At 39.8% G+C, this 22,727-nt stretch overlaps 1 protein-coding gene across 1 annotated transcript in view; it reads right to left on the bottom strand.

Annotated features, from left to right (window-relative positions):
* LOC127422211 (teneurin-4) overlaps nucleotides 1–22,727 on the bottom strand; it is a 427,215-nt gene that overhangs the window by 78,885 nt on the left and 325,603 nt on the right. Inside the window, exons 18-22 of the mRNA XM_051665548.1 lie at nucleotides 21,383–21,502; nucleotides 15,658–15,919; nucleotides 6,675–6,942; nucleotides 5,521–5,664; nucleotides 440–689 (exon numbers count right to left, since the gene is read on the bottom strand). Coding sequence (XP_051521508.1) covers nucleotides 440–689; nucleotides 5,521–5,664; nucleotides 6,675–6,942; nucleotides 15,658–15,919; nucleotides 21,383–21,502 — 1,044 coding nt within the window. The remainder of the gene's footprint in view (nucleotides 1–439; nucleotides 690–5,520; nucleotides 5,665–6,674; nucleotides 6,943–15,657; nucleotides 15,920–21,382; nucleotides 21,503–22,727) is intronic.

Here is a 22,727-nt window from a genome sequence, read left to right as displayed (position 1 = left end):
AAGTGGATACTATGTACTAGAATGGAGTCAGGCGGTTTGGTTTTTGGAAACTAATTATTGTGTACAAACATCTGACACTTCTTAAAAAGTATGGATAAACATTTATTCTAACTCATAAACATCTCAAAGACATCTGCTGAAGGTCTTTCTAAAATTTGACAGGGGATGTTTTACAGACATACTGCAGATGAGCAAATACTCTAAAAGTTAGAAAAGATGGAAACACACTATGCTTTTAGGAAAGAAAGTAAATAGGATTACATTTGATTTCATGTTGACTTTAAATGTGAAACGCCAGTTATATCACTCCTGTTCTATGGGTATAGCTGCCTTACCATCCATAAGCAGCTTATCTAACATACCGTAGTTGTGCAAATGTTTGATTTAGTGGGTATGTGTATATTTGTGTATGTATCTATGCAAAAGTAAAATGTCAAACCTGAGCTCTAAGACACTTGTGACATTTCCTGTGGTAAAGATCCGACGGACGTAGTTGAAATCACCCACATACAGACTGCCATCAGAGCCGCAGGCTAAAGCTACTGGTGCCAGCAGCTTATTTCCGTCAGCTAGTCCATTACAGCTCGGACAGGAGATACTGCGCCTCCGCCCATTACCCATGATGCTTCCGATGACCGGGGGCTGCTGCGAGATGAATATGTTCTCACCATTGCCCTTGTGCAGGATACCTGTAAGACACCATGAGAAATATCATTAAGATTTCGTCAATTAGATTAAATTGACTAAATCTGTTTCAAAATCTAGTGTCCTAAAGAGTCAAGGAAAATGTCAATACTAAATATTTTTTATTCAGTAATTAAAACTACTGATAGAAAATAGTTATATCTAATCTGTTACCCAGTAACAGTGCTATTTATTTTTTTGTGTTTATTAGAGTATCAAGTTGTTAGCTTAGCAACATGCTAACATCAAACTCAACAGTAAACGCCATAATTACACTAATCTGTTTTTTTTTGTTTGCCCTTCCTGGATTGGGGCCTTGTCACAGCAGAAGGGCTTGTGTGATCTAGGGATCTCCAGAGCAATATTGTCGGGAGCAGTATGCTCCTGGTAGGGTCCCAAAAACCGGCTGGTGGACACCGATGGTGAGGGAAGCCGTCAAGCTGTAAAAGGAGGCCTTTAGGGTGTGGTTGGCTCTAGGGATTCCTGACTCAGCAGATAGGTACTGGCAGGCAAAAAAGGCGGCAGCGACTGAGGTTGCAGAAGCAAAGTCCGGAGTATGGGAGGAGTTTGGGGAGGCCATGGAAAAAGACTTTTGGTTGGCCTTAAAGAGGTTCTGGAGAACCATCTGGCAGCTCAGGACGGGTTGGTGGAGCCTCGCACGAGCTGTGTTCAGCAAATGTGGAGAAAGTCTGACCTCAAATGACGACATTGTCAGGAGGTGGCAGGAACACTTAGAGGATCTCCTAAACCCAAGAGATATGCCTCCCTTTCAGGAGGCAGGGCCAGATGCTTTCGGGGTATAAGAGTCCATTTCCCCGGTGGAAGTCATGGAGGTAGTTGGGAAGCTCCTCATTGGCAAAGCTCCGGAGGTGGGTGGGATTCACCTGGAACTGCTTAAGCAGTGTTACATGGACCTCGGAGACAGTGCCTTTGGATTGGCAAACCGGGTGGTGGTCCCTATATTTAAGAAAGGGGACCGCAGAGTGTGTGCCAACTGCCGGGGTATCACACTACTCAGCCTCCTCGGGAAAGTCTTTGCCAGAGCACTGGAAAGGAGATTCTGGCCAATAGTTGAACCTCAGATTGAGGAGGAACAATGTGGTTTCCGTCCTGGCTGTGGAACAGTGGACCAGCTTTTCACCATCTCACAGATAATTGAGGGTGCATGGGAGTTTGCTAATCCAGTCTACATATGTTTTGTGGACTTGGAGAAGGCCTATGTCCATGTTGCCTGAGAAATTCTGTGGGAGGTGCTCTGGGAGTTTGGGGTGCCAGGGCCACTACTGCGGGCCATTCGGTCTCTGTACACGTGGATCGAGAGCCGTGTCCACATACTCGGCATGAAATCAAACTTTTTCATACTCCGCAAAGGTTGTGCCTTGTCTCCACTCCTGTTTGTGATGTTCATGGATAGGATATCGAGGTGCATCATCATTTTCCAAAATATGCAGTAATAAAGAGCTTTTTCAAAATGCTTCTTTTTCGGTGGAGGAAAATGTCATTCTAATTTGGATGAGAGGCATAAATCTAGCAAAATCAATGCGTTTTCAAATGAAAACATTAGTGTGGACATGGCCTTAATTGAGTCTCAATTAATGGCCTTAATTGAGGCCTTAATTGGTTCATTTCAGAACTTTCAAAATCAAAAACCTTGTGAGGTTCGATTTCAGTTAGAATGCTTCCTTTGGGGTTGTTCACACTAAACAAGTTTTTATACCCATCTGTGCTGTTTTCCAGTTGTTTTTCTCTGTTAACATGCACTTGAGGTACCGCTGCACCTTGTCTCGCTGTTTGTTTCAGTGTCTCGTGCAGTAGTACCACTTTTTTAGATGCCAGATCAAATTACATTAAAAAGAACTTAAACTTTTACAAATGTCTCGAGATACCTGTGTAATGCAAGAATGCATTTGGTCGGAATAGCCCATTAGAAAGTTGCTGCTAGGGTTTGGAACCAGCAGCGGCAAAGACCTAGAGTATGGGCAAAAACCCTTGGAAAACCCCCCAATAAATAAAAAATACAATAAATAAATTAACATGGTTTACTATGTACAGAGCCCCTTAGAGTGCAAGAAGGGACTTTTTTGGAAAACATTTAGCGTTCCCTCTCAATAGTTTTGCTTTCTCCCACAAAATGTCTTTCAAATGCACCATGGTTTTACTATAGTAAAACTGCAGTAACCATTACTGTAGAAACCATTTTGTGGTAAGAATTATGGTTTTATAAACAAATATTGTGTTCCTATAGTAAAACTAACCCCCTGAACGATGGATGTGAACATAGTTACTATGGTTTTGGAATACAGTCATGACAAGCTAGTTAATTTCTTTAACGATGCATCGTACACTGGCAGTTATGCAGTGAGTTACGTAGTTGTACGGAAAACGCACACCTGAATAGTTTTGGGGCAATTGTCTTCGTTTTGTAGTTTTACTATTAAGTTTGGTTTTGAGGAGAAAACTGTTGTGTGTTTTTTTTCCCACAATTATCTTTGCTTTGTCAATTTGTTTTTGGCCTATTAACAGCATTAAATCACGAGAATGACCAGAGAGCGAATCACTTTTAAGTATACAAACATTTTGAATCACCCAAATACAATTTGTCTCGAGCTCAGTGAATAGTTGTGGGCTGAAAATAGTGTATATGCCCAAAGATATGCATATTCCCAAAGATATGCAATTATACAAAGAACCTTAAAACAAGCTGAAGTGTAAATAGGATGGCAGTGGTGGCCACTTGTGAAAAGAGAGGAGAAGAAAGAGAAACAGAAGAAGCAAATTTTAAAGTCCCCATGCCAACAGCACTGGCTTTTAGTGACAGATCGAACCACACATCTAACACTCCTGCTGCAAGTACGCCTCATTTACTGACATGACTGCGCCATTGCACTGCCAAAAGAAATCTTGACAGAACATTGCAGTTTACGCTCTACCTGCTCTCAGGAACAATTTAGCAGCAATATGAAAATTGACCTGCCTCACCCCAATAAGGCCCTGTCACACAGATAACATCCTCTCCAAGTCCAAAATGTCAACATAGCTAAGGTTCAGCCTTGTGAAGCAATCGCCTTTCATGTCTTTGGTGAATTGAGAATATTAATTAGTATCTCCTCAATAGAAAAAAAAAAAACTGGAAAGATCTGTTATCATTACTGAATAACTGTGTGTTTGTGATCATTTGAGTACAGATGCGGCCTTTGAAAATGCGTCTTTTTTCATGCGCCATCAGGCAATCCATCACGTGAAATCACTCGACATACCACAGGTGGGTTTCTTAGAATTAAATTACATGTGTTGTACTTCTCACAATATCCACCAGGTGATGCATGAAAGACTTGAGGAAGAGCTCACGCCCCTCTGTCTAGTTAAGCCCAAAGAATACTTTGCCTGTCCGCGTTCCGCAATGGTCCGCGCACAGTCCGCGTGACCTAATTTTCGTCATCAGGAGTGTCTGCGGACGTCCGCACACAGTGTCCGCGTGCAGCCAGATCTTTCTGTCCGCGCGGACTGTGCACGGACAAACGCGCATGCGGAAGGTTCACTGTTGAGATACTGTCAAGCAGTAGTCGAAGAACATATCCTTCTCCATCATTTTGTCGTTGTTGTTCTTGCGTCCTCTAATGGCGGATCCTCAGTTTTTCAGTGTATAACAAAGCAATTGTACTGCGCATGTGTCGAACGTGTCCATTCACGCTCATCCGCGTGAGGTATACTTTCAAAGCTGTGCGCACACAACTGTGCACCAGACGGAATGGTACGTGCAAACTGAAGTATACCTGGGCCTTTAGTGACAGGTCACCTGCTGCATCTTTTGTGGGGGCATCATACAGTATTTCATGCCCATTTTAATTTATTACCTTGTTAGAAATGTATTAGAAAATATTAAAAATAAAGGCTACAAGAAATGCTGGACTGCAAAGGTGACTGAAAATGAGACTGATTCTAATACGTTTGTTTCCAAAGTGTGGGCTGCTTTACGCGTTTATTACAGGGAGGCCACGAGTTCCTTGAAAAATTGTATTAGGTTATTTTAAAAGACAATACAATTTCATTGTGTAGAGCAAATGCATTGTTGTTTTTCAATCATGTTTAATATGGATATGCATTGTTAATTTCACTGCAAAGAACATTTGTTTATGCTTGTTTTATTTCATAAATAAAAATGTTTGGTGTAATGTAAAAAATATTATGGATTGTTGATTATAAAACACAGACTTTTCGCAAATTTCTTAGGGGGTCGTTAGATTATTAAATTTGAGAACCTCTGGATTTTGATTTGGCTAAATCATTCACAATACTTTATGGGAGTAGCATATAGTTAATTCCCTCATTAAATATGTTAAGCACACCGTTTTAATGCTATTATTTCGATTTTCAAATATTTTTGCTTGGAATTAAATATTTTAAAGTGATTCATTTCAAACCTTGTTGATTTGTTTTACAGCTGAAAATAGGCGGAGCCATTCATTTGAATATAGCCTAACGAAATAGTATATATCAAAATGAAATGTGCGACAATTTCATACATTTATACTCATAGTCAGTGATATGAAGTCAACAATAGTTTATTGCCACTGCTGATCAATATTGCTTGCTGTGCATTTTTTTTTTGAACTGGCTAAGGTGGTCCATCCCAAGTGAGAAATGAACTCACTGACTAAACTATTAGCAATCTGTGTTTGTTCAAAGAATGAAACACGACTGCGCTCTACTGATCATGTCTCTCCTGTTCCGCCTAATGTCGCGTCACACCACATGATGTCACAGGATCTGTTTCCCTTTAATGCGCATTCTCAGAGGTTGCATCTGTATGTTTTGTGATTCTCAGTACCAGCTCACCACTTTGGATGTTCAGTGCATGATGTTTGTCCAGGCTCCAGCCACCCAGGTGGGACGCCGTGGTCTCGTATCCCTGCAGGACGGCCGTACGCTTCTCCCAGAGGATGAGATCCGGGCAGGACTCATACTCAAAACCAACAGATACTAGCAGGAGAGGAGAGGAAACACATTCAACACAACTCGAAAGTTACAACAGCCCATTTGTGTCTTGCTAAACCTGGTTCTGTGAAACTCTTGTAAGATTTGCATTTGCTGCTACCAAAGTTAGAGTTAGGTTTGGGGTAGGGCTAGGGTTGCTGAGGGACTCCAGAACAAGAGTTATCATATAGATCAGTGTTTCTCAACTAGTGGGTCGTGACTCAAAAGTGGGTTGCAGGTCTGCTCGGCTAGGGTCACGGACAGCAAGGAAAGGACAATGCCAGTGTTCTTCCAACATTTACAATTTTTTGATGGGCAGCCTAATGACATTTTGACATTTATATGCAAGATAAAAGATAAAAGAAAAATGCGACCCAGGCTACATCAAATAAAATTTGCGTTTTTTACTGTGTTGGGTCGTCGCTTGATGTCCAATGTAAAATCTGGGACCTGAAGCAAAACCAGTTAAGAACTACTGATCCAGATAAGCCACAACCCAACAGTCCTGAGCAATGAAAAAATAGATAAGGGTGATGTAGCCTATTGGTTAAAGGTGAAAGTGTATTATTTATTATCATAACTAATTTGTCCTATTTCAATTTAAAGTGCAGAGACAACTATAGTGTAAACACTGTGGCTCTTGGTAAACTATACGTATTTATTTTATTTGAATTTTTTGCATTGCGCTGCTAATTATTTAGAAATTCTTGCTTAAAGAAAAAAAAACAGGGGTCTGAGGCTTGGCCAGGGTGGGAGAACATTTTAAACCAGATAAGACCATCTTAAATTAGTTAAGATCGGCAAACCAGCTTATGCTGGTTTAAATGTTGTTTTTTTATTTTTTATTATTGTTTTTAAGCAGGAATTACACAAATCCCACAAGGAACCTTAATGAAGACAATTAACCTCAGGTTACTCCATTGGGACTGTCCCTGTGACAAGTGTACTCAGAGTCGTGCTTTAGAAGAGAACATGCCTGAATGACAACAATTAATGACAGATTAAAAGCCACTCACCAAAAGCTTCAGAGAGGCCATAGACTTTCTGGCTGTAGATGTCGGTCTTGTCCCAGACAAAGTCATAGGAAAGGTTCGGGGCTGCAGAGAACCACTTCCTGAAAAGCCTGCCTTCCACGGCCACCATAAGGTGCACCTTCATCAGGCTGAAAGGGATGGTGGGGTGGGTCAGGGTGATACGCAGGAGGGACTTATACCCTGCCGTCCTGCTGCTAAGGTAGCCCAGAAGCACCTCAGTACCAGGTATTCGAACTTCCTCCTGTAGTGTCTGGAGAAAGAGAGAGTACGGATGATGTTATTAGTGACAGCAAAACTGAGATCATAAGATCGGCTAATTTTGTTGTAGATGTATCCCGCTGAAAAGCGTTTGCATTATTTAGCATCTTCAGTATATACACAAAAGAGAATGAATTAATTTCTAATCACAGCTGTCTTTTGAATATACGACAAAGCAAAAAACCTAACCTGTTCTCATTGAGTTACATTATACCTTCATTTTTGCAAAATTATTTTCATGTGGCTTGCTGTATGTATCGTGGCAATTTTCTGGTGAACTGAACACTAGAGGTGCTACAAACACAGTGACTTTCACTTTCACACAAATCACGGGTGAAATGGCAGATTATCAGTTCATAAACACTTTCATTTTGCCCTATTCCTCACAAAATGCTATCCTTGACTTTTATTTAGTGAAAATGACTTTTACCATAGTGCATGACTTGTAAGGTGATACATTTTATAGTTTTCATTACATAACAAAGATAAATAAATAAACCATGCGGTGGATCTCACAAAGAAATATCCATAAAAATAAATAAAAAAAAAAAGAGTAAAATATAATTAGGACAATTAAGATGATTTGCATTGTGACATTTTCATAACAATTAAAATCATTTTCCACCTACATTCTCAATCTCATTCTCATTACTACTACCATAATCTAATTATTGTCATGAAACTAAATCACAATTCATAAAACAGGCTTTATTTAGCTCTAAAAAAAAAAGTGGGTTTATTTGTATTGTTTATGCAAAATATACTTTCTTATTTTTCCTTTTGATTTTGAGGTGAAATATGACCCGGTAATGTTCTTGACAGTTTTTGTAAGATTCACAAATTATTCATTATCAAGTAATAGAAAAGTCCAGGTCGCAAGGGTATCATTAACAACACTTTTGTGTTTTCTCACAGGAAGTGAGCTCCGAGGGTTTCTCACTGCTCGCTGCAGAGCTCTCATTAACTCTCAACGTATCGCCGCACTATCACAGTCAAGCACAGAGCTGACCAATAAACACAGCTGATCATTACTAGCATCAATACACTGATAAGAGAAGTCCTCCAAAGACATTTCTGTTTGCAAACTGTTGATAACTCCATGTGTGGGTATGTGTAGATCCATATGTATTGTTAGTGTTTGTGTGTGTGTGTGTGTGTGTGTGTGAATAGCTGGCTTCGAGAGCTAGGACGGGTGCTGATATTAATAGTCCAGACAGCACAATGCATGTATGGCTAAGTCATTAATCTTGTTAACCAAAAAAGAAGACAAAATAATTAGGAGGGAGGCACACAGGTACATGTAGATGTCCCGACAAACGTACACAAATATGAACACAGAAATCACATGGACGTCTAACAAAACACAACAAACAGACACGCAAATGTATACAAGAATGCAACAAACAGACTCACAAAGCAACAACATGGTATCTACATGTTTAAGGGAATCACATTTAAGCTTAAGACTTGTTATTGCAAATTAATTCACATTTAGTCCAAATTTGCAACAAAACAAAGAAAAAAATGTCATCAAGTCATTAAATAGCGAATTTCTAAAATGGAAATATAGCTTGAAACACACACACACACACACACACATACACACACACACACACACACTCAACCTGTACACCGGTACAACGATCATTCCAGACAATTTTTCCAGCACTGATTGCAAAGCTTCTACAGGATTCAGACTCAAAAAGCTTTCACGCTGCTTTCGTCTAAATGTAATTAGCGTTCTTCAGAAAATGTCTGGCATTGTAAATTGGGCTGTGTATCTCTGCCCAATTACACACTGGAGATAAAATCACAGGGCTGCCACCCGAGACAGAGACTCCTTCATTCTCTTCAGATGTACATTTCCCAATATCTGCCCTTTCTCTATCAGAACATCATTACAAACGAGCCATGGTCTGGAATCAATCTTGGCACAGCAGTGAGAGGCATTTAAACATGGAGAGAATGATGAACTGAGTACTTTAACAGGAAGAAATTACCAAAATGCACAAGCTTTCATCTGTTGGAGGTAGTCACACACTTTTGTCTTTAACTGTCAGACTAAACACGGACCTGAAGGGGGAATTCACTGAGAGGGTAATTAATTAAGAATTAATTGTGCCTGGTAAAAGCACTGCATATTTGCTTGCGCTTTCTGCACTGGTTTAGCGCCTGATTCTATCTCATACATTCTGTTGAGATTAAGGATGTTAATGAATAATCGATGATTGATTATACATTGTTAATAATTTGACCGATTAAGTTTATGGATCGTTGAGTAATCAATTTCAGCACAAATGTGTTCAGTAATAATGCCAGCAGATAGAGAAAAGACTGTCTATACAGTCATCCGCCATTAGAGATGCGCATCCTTCACTTCCAATCTTTGTTTGTCTATAGATTAACATTAAGTTGTCCACATAAACCTTGATAGTTTGTTAAAGTACAACATGACAACAAGCAGTGTTGATCCGCTGGTCTCCCTGTATCATCCACACTGACAATCAGGTCAGTTCTTACCAAGAGAGCATTCACCTGAAATCTCACCATCACCAGTGTAGAGGTATGTTATTAACTGCATTCACAATGTTATTGTTTGACTTAATTCCAAATAAAAAAGTAAGGTCTGAAATATTCCACAAACTACAATGTGAAGTTTTAATGAACTCAAATGTTTTTGTTCTATACAAGTTATTATTAACAGTAATACATTAACAGTAAATTAATTAAAACACAGTGTGAATGTATTAAAAATACCTAGAACTGAAAATATATTAAGAGGAAAATACCAATACTCGCATTTCTTAAGTGTGGTTTTTTTTAATGACATTTAAACAGTAGGCTACACGCACATACTTAAGCTACTTCGGTGGCTGCTTCATGTTTTCACGTATCCTTCTACAGTCAGGAATTTTTATCTCATGTTGATGTTTTCAAGTTTGCATTAGAATGGTTGGTCAGTCAAAAATCTAATTTTGTCTAAATAAAGCTTTGACTGAGGAAAATATGCATCTTTTATTTTTTTTTTATTTTTTTTTTTTTTTACATTTCAAGCTTTTCAACCCTTTAAGCTTATTATTGCTATTGTTAATGATTAATTTTCATTCAGTGATGACTGTTGATTAACCTTTTTCTCCTGTACTGATGGATCCCCCAGCATGAGTTCTTTAATGGACGCTGTAATTAAAAAAAAGAATCGTACCTTACACTTCTCGACAGATGCACTGGACGACAGATTATATCACAGCAGATTAGATTATATATTATCAAACATATAATGTGGTTTTTAGATGTTTATAATGATTGATTATGATAGATAAGATGCGATCGCGAATGCGCTTGCCGGCTACGCGTCCCGCCATATTGTTTACATGCAGTGCAGCATGGGATTGTGAGTTCACCATAGAAGCATAGAAGGTTCTAAAAACATATGCTGCCTTCACATGCTATCGGAATTATAATAAATACGAGTTTCCCACTCGGAAGTTGCACATGAATGCCCCTCAAGTCGTAATTACGACTGGGAAATTCTTAGATAATTTTGATACCCGAGTTTCCAAGATGGGAGGAGTTCTAAACTTTCAACATGGCGGAGGAGAGTACAGTTTCAGTAGTGAATGACAGGTTTTGTTCATTTTTCTAAATACAGCTAATTGTTAGTGTTTGCTGTTTTGGTCAAATTCATTTATGTATTTCAGCAACCATTCAATGCATGTTGTACATTTTAACACTGTGAAGTTCCAAAGATGGCTGCCAGTGGACAAACTTGCTAGAAAGACTTTGGTGACAGACGGAATGAAGGAAGGCTTGAGTGGATTGACTAGTTTGTATATTCTTTGTTTGACATCAGAAAACAAGGCCGCATCGCTGCATCAAAACAGTGCGCTCTGATGGTAATGGCTTTAAACTTTTATTTAGTGATAGTTTGAACGTTTGTAACATAAAAATAAAAATTTTGTGATGTTGAAAAGACTATTTGGGCAGCTGGTTCATTATGACAACTGCTTCAGTCCCTCTTTTGCTGATTAACAGTAGCACAAATGCAGATCACACCGGTTTGATCGTATGCCTCTGAGCCTAGCCTAGTGTAATCACACCGGTTTGATCGCATGTGCGAAAGAGTTAAGAATATTTCTTACAATTTTTACTTTGAGGATTTCAATTTGTTGCAACTTTTACTTTGCTAAATGTTTTAGCCAAATAAATAAGTTTTACTCTGATGCAGATCCCCTTGTTACTCCTTACCCTGATTAAAAAAAGTTAGTTTTATTATTTGCAAAAAAGAGAGAACAGAGCAGCTTATAAACAGAGTGCATTATGTTTGACTGGCAGCAACGCGAGTACAGACACTCAGCATGCTTTTGGTTCCCTATCTGTCACTCACTCGACGTTGTGTCGATGTAGTGACACTAGGGGTCACTCTTGGGAGCCTGAAACACCTCTGATCTTTTGAAAAAAGGCCAATGAGAATTGGCGAGTGGAATTTGCATGCCACTCCCCCGGACATACGGGTATAAAAGGAGCTGGTATGCAACCACTCATTCAGGACTTAAGTGGCCTACCGCCCACAGTGGTAGACACGAACACTCAGGCTAGGGCTCCCTCTACGAGGCGCCTGTATGCCTTGAAGTGGCGTCTGTTCACTAAGTGGTGTTCTTCCCAACGCGAAGACCCCCCGAGATGCGCAGTCGGATCGGTGCTTTCCTTCCTGCAGGAGAGGTTGGAGGGGTGGCTGTCCCCCTCCACCTTGAAGGTGTATGTAGCTGCTATTTCGGCTCATCACGATGCGGTAGATGGTAAGTACTTGGGGAAGCACGACTTGATCATCAGGTTCCTGAGAGGCGCTAGGAGGTTGAACCCCTCTAGGCTGCACCTCGTTCCCCCGTGGAACCTCTCTGTAGTCCTTCAGGGTCTGCAGGGAGCTCCCTTTGAGCCCTTGGAGTCAGCTGAGCTTAAGGCACTCTCTTTGAAGACTGCCCTCCTGACTGCGCTCACTTCCATCAAGAGGGTAGGGGACCTGCAAGCGTTCTCTGTCAGCGAATCGTGCCTGGAGTTTGGTCCAGGTTACTCTCAAGTGATCCTGAGACCCCGACCGGGCTATGTGCCCAAGGTTCCCATGATCCCTTTTAGGGATCAGGTGGTGAACCTGCAAGCACTGCCCCAGGAGGAGGCAGACCCAGCCTTCATGTTGCTGTGTCCGGTGCGAGCTTTACGCATCTATTTGGATCGCACGCAGAGCTTTAGAAGCTCTAAGCAGCTCTTTGTCTGCTTTGGGGGACAGCGGAAAGGAAGCACTGTCTCCAAACAGAGGATCGCCCACTGGGTCATTGACATATCACATTGACATATCAAGCTCAGGACGTGCCACCCCCTGCAGGGTTATGAGCCCACTCTACCAGGAGTGTGGCAGCCTCCTGGGCCCTGGCCAGTGGCGCCTCTTTGGCAGATATCTGCAGAGCAGTGGGCTTGGCAACACCCAACACCTTTGCGAAGTTCTACAATCTCCGGGTTGAGCCGGTCTCGTCCCGAGTAGTGGCAGGTATGAGCAGGTAAGTTCCGGGACAACTGGTCGGGTGTACCGCTTGCGCATAGCGCCTTTCCCCTCCCTTGAGGAGAGTGTGATCCCTGGATGACTTTCCTCCTTAGCCCTGTGGCAGTTGAGTTTGTGGAGAAACTCGCTGCCGGCTCAGTAAGTGCGCTAATGAGGCCCTGTACTGAGGTAGGTACTCAGCATGTGCTGGTTCCCCCGAAGGCAACCCCATGTGATATTTTCCGCAAAATTGTTTCCCTGTCGGTAAACTTTGTCTTCCTTGGGCAGGGGCCCCTCTGCCCCCGGTCACCATGCTTTGTAGAAACTCCTCCCCCATTGGGTAGGACCTACCATGGGACCTCTCCACATGACATTCTTCCGACAAGGCTCGGTAAAGACCATGTGATGTATTTCCACTCAAAATACCCCTCCCCCCCTCTCTGGGTGGGGTGTGGTCTCCATGGTGTCTTCCCCTTGGGAGTGAACCCCCCCACGTGGACACTCATGGATCCCAGTCCGTTAACAAAATTCCAAATTTTGAGAAAAAAGAGGGAAAAAAGGCCTCAGCTGGGCTAGCCTGTCCTTATTTGTTGGGCAATCGACTTGTTCCTGAAGGACTGATCCACGCTCATAGCAGCATTGGGGGAGGTTACATGACAGCCTGATGCGCTGGCTACGAGGCACACAAAGGTCTGCCTGTCTCACATCGCTAGTCCACGTAACACAGTTCAGCTAGTTGTGGCGTTTTGTATAGGGACCCCTAGTGTCACTACATCGACACAACTCGAGTGAGTGACAGATAGGGAATGTCATGGTTACTTTCGTAACCTCCGTTCCCTGATGGAGGGAACAAGATGTTGTTTCCCTCTTGCCACAATGCTGAAATACCCGCTGAAATGGCTGGGACCTTGTCTCTGCTCCTCAGCACAAAACCTGAATGAGTGGTTGCATACCAGCTCCTTTTATACCCGTATGTCCAGGGGAGTGGCATGCAAATTCCACTCGCCAATTCTCATTGGCCTTTTTTTCAAAAGATCAGAGGTGTTTCGGGCTCCCAAGTGTGACCCCTAGAGTCACTACATTGACACAACATCTCGTTCCCTCCATCAGGGAATGGAGGTTACGAAAGTAACCATGACGTTCTTTCTACAGGTAGCACCGAGTATTGACTCAATTTAGTACTGCACGCTGTTTGCATTACTGCTGCCATGATCAATGGGAAATGTACACAAGCATCTTTTTTATAAAATGTAATTTACTGCCGGCTTTCCTCAGGCAGAAAAAGCACAATGTTATTTGTGCAAAGCAAATAGCACAAAGTTTTGTGAATGAAGTATAATCGACAATAATCCTAATTTACATAGAAAAGAGGCAAATTCACACATAATGAAATGACAATTACTTAATTAAATATTCAAAACACAGTGCAATTTCAACATATATTGTGCCTGCTTAAACCACAATCCGGGTGTTAGTGAATAAGATGCAGGTTTTTGCATTGAAATACTATTGAAAGTGGCACAACACAAACAATGCTGAACAACATTCACAGTGAATGTACTTCCGTATCATGATGTTTATTCGAGTGAAACTGAATATTTAGTGGGATAATAATGTAGGGTGGGACTTGATTTTATCCAACAGGATCTAATTGGCTACATTTAATATCCACTGAGAACTTACCCTCACCCGCATGGCCTTTGATCATATCAGCGAAATAGAAAAGTCACTCCAGAGGCTAAAAAGTAAGTTCAGGGGGCCTGGCTAGCTAAGCGAGTATTGCCGCTGACTACCACCCCTGGAGTCGCGAGTTCGAATCCAGGGTGTGCTGAGTGACTCCAGCCAGGTCTCCTAAGCAACCAAATTGGCCCGGTTGCTAGGGAGGGTAGAGTCACATGGGGTAAACTCCTCGTGGTCACGATTAGTGGTTCTCGCTCTCAATGGGGCGCGGGGTAATTTGTGTGTGGATCGCGGAGAGTAGCATGTGCCTCTACATGCAGAGTCTCTGTGGTGTCATGCACGACGAGCCACGTGATAAGATGCACGGATTGACTGTCTCAGAAGCGGAGGCACCTAAGACTTGTCCTCTGCCACCCGGATTGAGGTGAGTAACCGCGCCACAACGAGGACCTACTAAGTAGTGGGAATTGGGCATTCCAAATTGGGAGAAAGGGGGATTAAAAAAAAAAAAAGTTCATCATGATGAGCGATTATGAAAAATGTGCACTAATGAATCATACACAATAAGACCAAGGAAGTTTAACCTCGTTAAACTTCCTTTAAAATTCAGGACACTCTAAGGAGACATTTAAGGGTTAAACTTCTGACGCAGGGAGTAACGTGACCAAACACCATGGCGTCAATTTCCGTTAACTGCATCTGTGAGAGCAGCGCCAACAAAAGTGCCTCTGGTAAGAAACCTCTTCAAATTTTTCACTGAAACCTGTTTGGTTGTAAAGAGTAGCATCTCTAGTTTTGTTTGATATGCTTTTTTAAATATTTAAAAACACTTTGGCTCGCTGATAAACACGAAGTACTCAGATGATGTGGAGCGGTTTTCTGACAGACGTTCCAAAAACATTATTTTGAATAACTTTTCACAGCAACAAAACTTTATTTTAACATGATTGGCAGTGATTTGATGATGCTGGCCATTACTTTTAATCAGAATTATGTATTCATCTTTCTAGAAAATCAGCTGTAATGTCTGTAACGTCTCAAAAACATGAATAACCAACACTACTGGACACATAATAAACTATTTGATGAAAAAATTTTTTTTTATAGTTTGGTATTTCTTCAAATTTTACAACTTAGTCCCGCTGTCCACATATGAGGACATACATTTTTAGGAAAACTATTTGTTCTAGAATTTTATTTTTTTATTTTTTTATTTTTGCTTGTTTATTAGGTGCTACTAGTTACAGATCAAAAATATGAAATGGTAAATGCACACAGAAGTAACACGGGGGTCTCAGGAGGTTAAGACAGAAAATAGATGCAATTTTGATTTCATGTTGTCTTGAAAAATGTTGCATTTCAACATGAGCTATTTAAAAATACATTCAACACAGAAACAAACAAATAAAACACTGGAATATGAATTTTAATGAATTTTCACTTCCTCTCTGTAGCTAATAACATTATGTTAGGTGTCTTGGACACAATTTTGCTTACCTGAATCTCTGGCACTACGGTACCCCGCTCGTTGCAGGTTCTGGCAAACGCCGTCAGCGGGGCAGGCAGAACAATTGGCATTGGTCGAGTGAAGCTGCTCAGGTCGCAGCTAGGGATATCATTCACCTCATGTCGCATCACAATAGTGTCCATGACAAAGAAGCGCCCCCACGGCAACCACAAGGTGTGCTCTTGAGTGATAAACGGAGAGCGCTCAAACCTCAGGGCTATTGCCATGCCCCCATTACTCACCAGGTCGAAGCTGAAATGGAGAAGATGGTGTTCAGTTAGATGCGGGGCAGCATTTGAGACACAATCGTGCTATGGTACCTTCATACAACATCAAAAATAACTTTTTCCAAGAACATTTAATGAGTTAACTGAGAAATGTCAGTGATGTAAGTTAATTTGATTTCTCTTTTTAGAACATTACAAATGTTCTAACTTACTCTACCTTACCATCAAACATTACCTTATGAATGTTACATAATAACAGATTATGACTTGACTAAATCTAAGGTTCATTCCTGCCATTGTCATTGGTGGCGTGGTGAAGCGGTTAACAATTTAGGTTGGTAACAAGAAGGTTGTACGTTCACGCTCCACTAGCGACACTCCTAGAACAATCACCATTATGTCCTTGATAAATAGGCTTAACCTAAGTGTAAATTGTAAGTTGTAAGCTGTAAGTTGTTTGTTAAATTTTGGCTCAACTAATGGTGTGAGTTTGGGGCTGGGTTACATGTTTTCCTGAATAATGGACAGGGGGCGGGGTGAAAGGGGCAATAGGAGTGTTTGGGAAATGTGCTTAGAAGCTCCTCATTTCAATTATGTTTAGTGCCACTTCACCTTAAGGGTAAATTTAATGCAATACAAATGTTACTCTAAAGTTACTTTACTATATGTATTGCATTAGCATTCTTTATCACTATGTATACAAAGAATCCATTTATAAATGCATCAGAATTCAGTAGTGTGTGGATGTGATTCATTAAACACACTTTTTTGCTAAAGTACGCTTAACTTCACACTCTTGAAAGTGGTGTTTCAATTTAATATTCAATGAAACTATATTGCCATTTACTAACTGCATTGTACCATTTACTAACATTCTATTCAACAATATTCACCGCCATTCTGCACTGCTCTCAAAACCAGACTTAATAAAGGCTGTAATTCATTATGTTTCTCTAAATTACGGGATTCATTTGATAAGGACTTGGCGCCAGTTAGTTAAGATGGTTTTATCTGGCAGCTGCACAATGTGATTGTAATACAATGGACCACTGGCTTAGTTTAATACACTGTGCTTTTGAATCTGCATTAATAAAATCAGCTTGAATGGGTGGTGCGCAATGTCGTTATTCTCTATTGGGGAATAAACTGGCAAGATTCCTCGCCGCTGCAGTGGTAATGCATACAGTGGCGAGTGTCTTTGTTGTGTGGAGGCATGGTGCGCTTTGATAGGGGGCATGGTGCGCTTTGATAAAGGAGGTGAGAGGGGAAATGACATTTAAGGGAAGGCTGCATATAGAGTTGCTCTTATCAGAGAGCTTTGTTGTAGACAGTGCTAAATAGAATTGAATCAGCATTGTATGTGGGCTGCATTGCATATATATCTCACTGGATTGGACCTGGCTTAGTAACTGGAAGGTTGTGGTTTGAGCCCCAACAACCTACAATATCAAGGGACAATCCACGAACTAATCACCATTGTGGCCTTGAGCTAGACAATTCATCCCAGGTTGCAATAAGGGGACTGTCCCTGACTGTCCCTTGTTTGTTTTATAAAATATAAAACATAAAATGTGTGTACAGATATGTGTTTACAATGGAAGTCTACACATCATTCATAATGCATTTTTTTTTAAGGTTGAGTTGAAAATATTTCAGTCATTAGCAAAGAATGTGTGATTGACCTATATGGGGAAAACAATTGCATTCAGGTCATATTTTGTCCCAAAAATTAATGTATGTTTACCCATATGGGTGTATGTAATGAACCAGAATGATATAAAATGCTATTTTGGCAAAAAGGCTTATCTTTTGATTTTCTTGTGTATTATCATGGGGATACGCATTTTTAAAATGCACTCTGGCACACATGAAAGCACAAACACACTTTGACATTTGTGTAAAATATGCCTACATTGGCAAAACGGAAAGCATGTTAACGACTGATTAGCAATACACGATAAGTGGACTCGTGGAATGTACTTTACTGTCTTTGTTCTCAGAGCTGGCTTAGATGCAGCGTGCATCTGTAGTCACACTTCACACTGCTTGAACATTAATTTAACTACATATCCCAACGGGCTGTTCACCGAGCTCTCATTGGCACGGCTGATAAACAAAGGTATGCTTTGCCCTTGTTGTCATGCTCTTGCTGAAATGCAAGTGTTTGTCTTTGCTCTGTGGGAGTCTGAACACGGCATGCTCATTTGAAAGTGTTTGCAGGAGTATAGAGAGGGAAAAAGAAATAATTAATGCAAGAGAGATAGAGAGAGTGTGTGTGTTTTCATACAGCCGTAGAGACAAAGCTAATCTGCAGTTAAAATGAGCTGGCTTGTCACTAGGGCTGGGTCAGGCTGGTTGATTAATTTTAGTATGTTTTAGCTTTAGTATTTTTTAGTGGGGGTGTTTTAAAGTGGATGAATTTGGAGACGCATCTTCACTGACAAGGGTTTCAGCGCGCTGACCGCACTTGTGCTTTAACGCGCTAACAACTTGTCAGTAACTGCTAAGATTGTCAGTACAGTAAAACCCTCTCTAAGTAGTTGTCCCTAAATTTGCTATAATATACAATATTACAGACAAAATTCACGTGCTTGCATTTAGGCTGTGTTATTTTTTAATAGTTGGTCTATTTAAACCAGGGGGTAAGGAACTGACCCTTCGCTAATCCCCGCCTTAAAACTGTTTCTGACCAATCCTGTCTTAATGTAACAATTTCTGTAATTTAACGATTTATTTTACAAAAAAACATGCCTTAAAATGTCACTCTTCATTCCTGCCCACATAAGAATATTATCCATTCCGTTTATGAGAATATTTTGCCAAAAACTGCTACGTTCATGGCAATCTCCCATTCATTCCTATGGGAAGTTCTGCAGAGCTTGTCAGAGTAAGTGACAGCAACCAAGGGGGGCGTTGCTTAGCAAAGGGTCAATTAGTTGGTTTGTAGGTCCCTGTTAGTCCCTGCTGGTAGATGCTGGAACTGCACCCTATTTTTCCATTGACAGTCATTTAAAAGTAGCATTGTTTTCTGACAATTTTTTTTTCCAAGAACCATATCAATAAAAATTATTAATTATTACTAGAGCTGTCAGAATTAACGCGTTAATGCATAAGATTAATTTAAAAAGTTTAACACATTAATTTTTCTTAATCGCGATTAACACATTTACGGTTAATACAGCATAAACACTGGTTATGAAGGGCAGAACCTTTGTAATGTGCCTGCTCGGTGTCATTACACTGACACACGCCACAAACAGCACCATAGCCCTTCTACTAAGACAAGTAGACAACCTAAGGGCGGTACTGTTGTATCCAGTATTTTAGAGCTCCTTGGTCATAACACGCTAGTTGACTGTTACGCTCTCTCCTATGATAGAGCCGCAGAGGTTGTTAATTCAGTAAATAAAAGAATCTCTGACAGCACTTCCCTGTCAGTGATAAAATGATGGAGAAAGGAGCTCTTAGCACTATTTGATGTTCAAAACAAGCCCAGATGGGACTTATGATAGAAATCAAACGTTGTTCAGCCTATATAAGGCACATTAAATCCCACAGAGGCACACCAAATCTTAACAATCACCAGAACGCAGAATGAGACGTTTTTGTGAATCGTGAACGCAGCTTCACAATTGTTGTAGAAAAGTGGATAGCCTCAGTCTACAGGCAGATTCATATTGTGAAGGATGAGAGTTTAAAAATTATGCAATTAATCACAATTAAAAAATGTAATCAACTTACAGCACTAATTATTACTAATTATTATTACATTATAGTACATATTTTTCCAGTGACAGGGCTCTTAAAAGCATGAAATGGACTTATATTTGTCCCTTTCTGATCCCATTGTTTAGTGATCAGTCAAGCATACAGGTCTTCCTTAAGACCAACTAGTCATTCATACAACCTACAAACTGGTTGATTTTGAAAATAAGTTCTTTTGCACATCACTAATGGTCGCATACACTGAGAAGCACACACATATAACCATTACACAGACAAGCACACGGCCCTAAAGGCTGATGACAATCGCTGAGAGATTTGCAAACCTGTTATCAATCACTTAAGCACATTAGGCACAAGTGAACTTTATTAGGTTATGTGCATCCAGCCTTTTGGTTTATACTTTGAGGGCACTCAGCATTAACACAGAGTTGTAAACCAGATCGATGTGCTTGTCCCCCTAATATGAATAATCCATGTGACGTCTTTTAAGACCAGAAGTAGCTCAGTGGTTGTTGATGACGTGATGCAGCATTCTCAGCATCCTTCGGGGTAACGCACTTACATAAGTGACATCATGAAAAATGGATAATAGATGGCTTTTAGGATTTCTAGTGTCTGACTTAAAGGGATACAGTAGTCACTAAAAAAATGAAAATTCTGTCTTCATTTACTCGCCGTTGTGTTGTTTCAAACCCATCTGACTTCTCATTTTTGGGTTAACTATCCCTTTAATGCTAGCCTGCAATATCCACTGCATGCGACTTGGTCAGTCTGACTCTAGATGTTGGCACAGATGCTGAGGGGTTTCTTTGGAAATAGGGAGAGAAGTAATTTAAAAAGCAAATGATAGTACAGAGCACAATCAAATGAAATCACTTAAGACAGCTTTCCCATTTTTAAGCAAGTGAACAGGTGCATTTGTGATTTCATGCCGTACTGAGTCTGTTCTGCAGGGCTTGATGGGCTATTGCGGGAGGGAGACCATGTGTTTATGAGGAAAGAGAGGGAAAAATAGATGGAAGATTTTTTATGGCTACAAAGAAGCACTTAAAAAAACAGAGTCCAAGCAAACAGGCAGTATATGTGCTATGAATAAAATTGGAGGACACAAACAATGCAGTTAGAGGGCACAGATGTCTACTAAATGTGCATGTATAATGATGGTGATGTATTAGTTATTCAATAACATGTTGATTCATTATATGGCGCAGCTACAACCTGTATGTAAATATGTCTGCTTCTGGAACATGTATTTTCAAGTCTGCAAATATATTGGTTTTGTTACAATTAATAATTTCTAATTTGTCACTTAGCTGATGCTTTTATCCAAAGCAACTAACAGTACACTTTATAGATTATACATTATAGAGAGAGTAAATGTTTTGATCAAAGAAAACAATGGTGACACATTAGTGGCCATTGTGGGGTTTGAACCTAGAACCTACAAAACACCAACAAGTTAATCTGTGTAAAATAAAACTAAACTAAACTAAGTAACAAAAAAAAAAAATAAAATAAAAAAAAAAAAAAAATATATATATATATATATATATATATATATATATATATATAATAAATGGCTAAAGGCAGCTTTATCTGATCTATTTAAAGTTCACATTAAAGCATGGCAAAAAAAAAAAAAAAAAAAAAAAAAAAATCAGCATTAGAAGACCCCTTACTATGATCTGAAACATATTTTGACAGATGGTCAGAAGGTACATGTGTGTATTCAGCTATTAATGTTAAGGCTGCTGCATTTTACCTGCCATCCTGTCTGGTGATGGTATATCCATAGGCTGGTTTGTTGATGAAGCTGATATTCACACCGACCAGTGGAGTCCCATCTGAGGTCACCACTTGTCCCCGGATAACACAAGCATGACTGCAAGGTGACCAAAGAAAATGCAAATTTTAAATTGGGTCGCATTTCAGCACAGAAGACCACATCAGGTGCTATTTCTAAACACTCACATAATAAATTAATCTAATCCCATAGCTCTAAGTAAACATTAGCGAGATGTTGGGAGCAAAAGATAATGACAAAAAACTGGATAGTATTTGTGTCTTGCAGCTCTTTGAGAGAACAATACGAAAGTATGAGGGCTTTCAGTCACAGCAGATATCAGGGCTTGAACCTGTCTCTTTGTCTGATGTTATCTGCTGGCCTAAAGAGCTCAGACATTCTGATCGATATTAAAAAGTCAAACTCAGTTTCATAAAATCCTGAACAAGAGGAAAAACAGCTCCCTGCTAGACAGAGACTTTAGAGTCAGAGACTTTAAATCATGATTCAGGCTGTTGTGAAAAAGATTACAAAGTAAAAAAAAAAAAAAAGAATAAATTCTTTTTAACCCCTAAATGCAAGGGAATTTTACCAAACACTTTAGAGACCCGGCACGTATATCTATCACAAATGGACCTACAAAATGCCCAAATAGTGCAAACTTTTCTAAATATTTTCAAAACTATGAGAAAATAATAGAATAAAATATATTTTTGTATATTTTAATGCTTTATTTTTCATATATCTATGAGATTATGCAACAAATGATAGATCGGCATTCATTACAGTACTTCCACACTAAAATCTTATGAGACGTACAGTAACTGGCTGTGAAACACATATTGAGCTACACATAACCCACAAGCTCTAAATAGATAAGAGTCTAAATAGACTGTACAACTTAAACAATTTCTGTACTACAGCCAAATTGTGATCATACTTCATATCATATCATACTGTTGACGTGTTGTACTTGCTATAGTTTACTTCCATGGAATACTAATAATCCACCATCGCTGCACAGAAAACTGACATGATATAGTAGTAATTTGACTAGAAATAGCACTCATTTGACTTGTAATAAGCAAATAAATAGATATTCTGTGATAGTAACCTTATTTACAATAATTATAAAAAATCATAAAAATATGATTTATGGAAGTGCAAGTATAAATTGCAACACTTTTAAATATCTTGGGTCACTAACGTCCCTATACACTTTTTGGAATTAAAATATATTTGTTGCAATTTTGGCATTTTTTTTTATTGTTACACTATTCATAAGAGAAAGGTTGAGGAATACTAAAGAGGTGGAGGTATAACT

The sequence above is a fragment of the Myxocyprinus asiaticus genome, chromosome 31, assembly GCF_019703515.2.
Source record: "Myxocyprinus asiaticus isolate MX2 ecotype Aquarium Trade chromosome 31, UBuf_Myxa_2, whole genome shotgun sequence".
Taxonomy (NCBI): domain Eukaryota; kingdom Metazoa; phylum Chordata; class Actinopteri; order Cypriniformes; family Catostomidae; genus Myxocyprinus; species Myxocyprinus asiaticus.
This window is presented reverse-complemented; position numbering and strand designations above follow the sequence as displayed.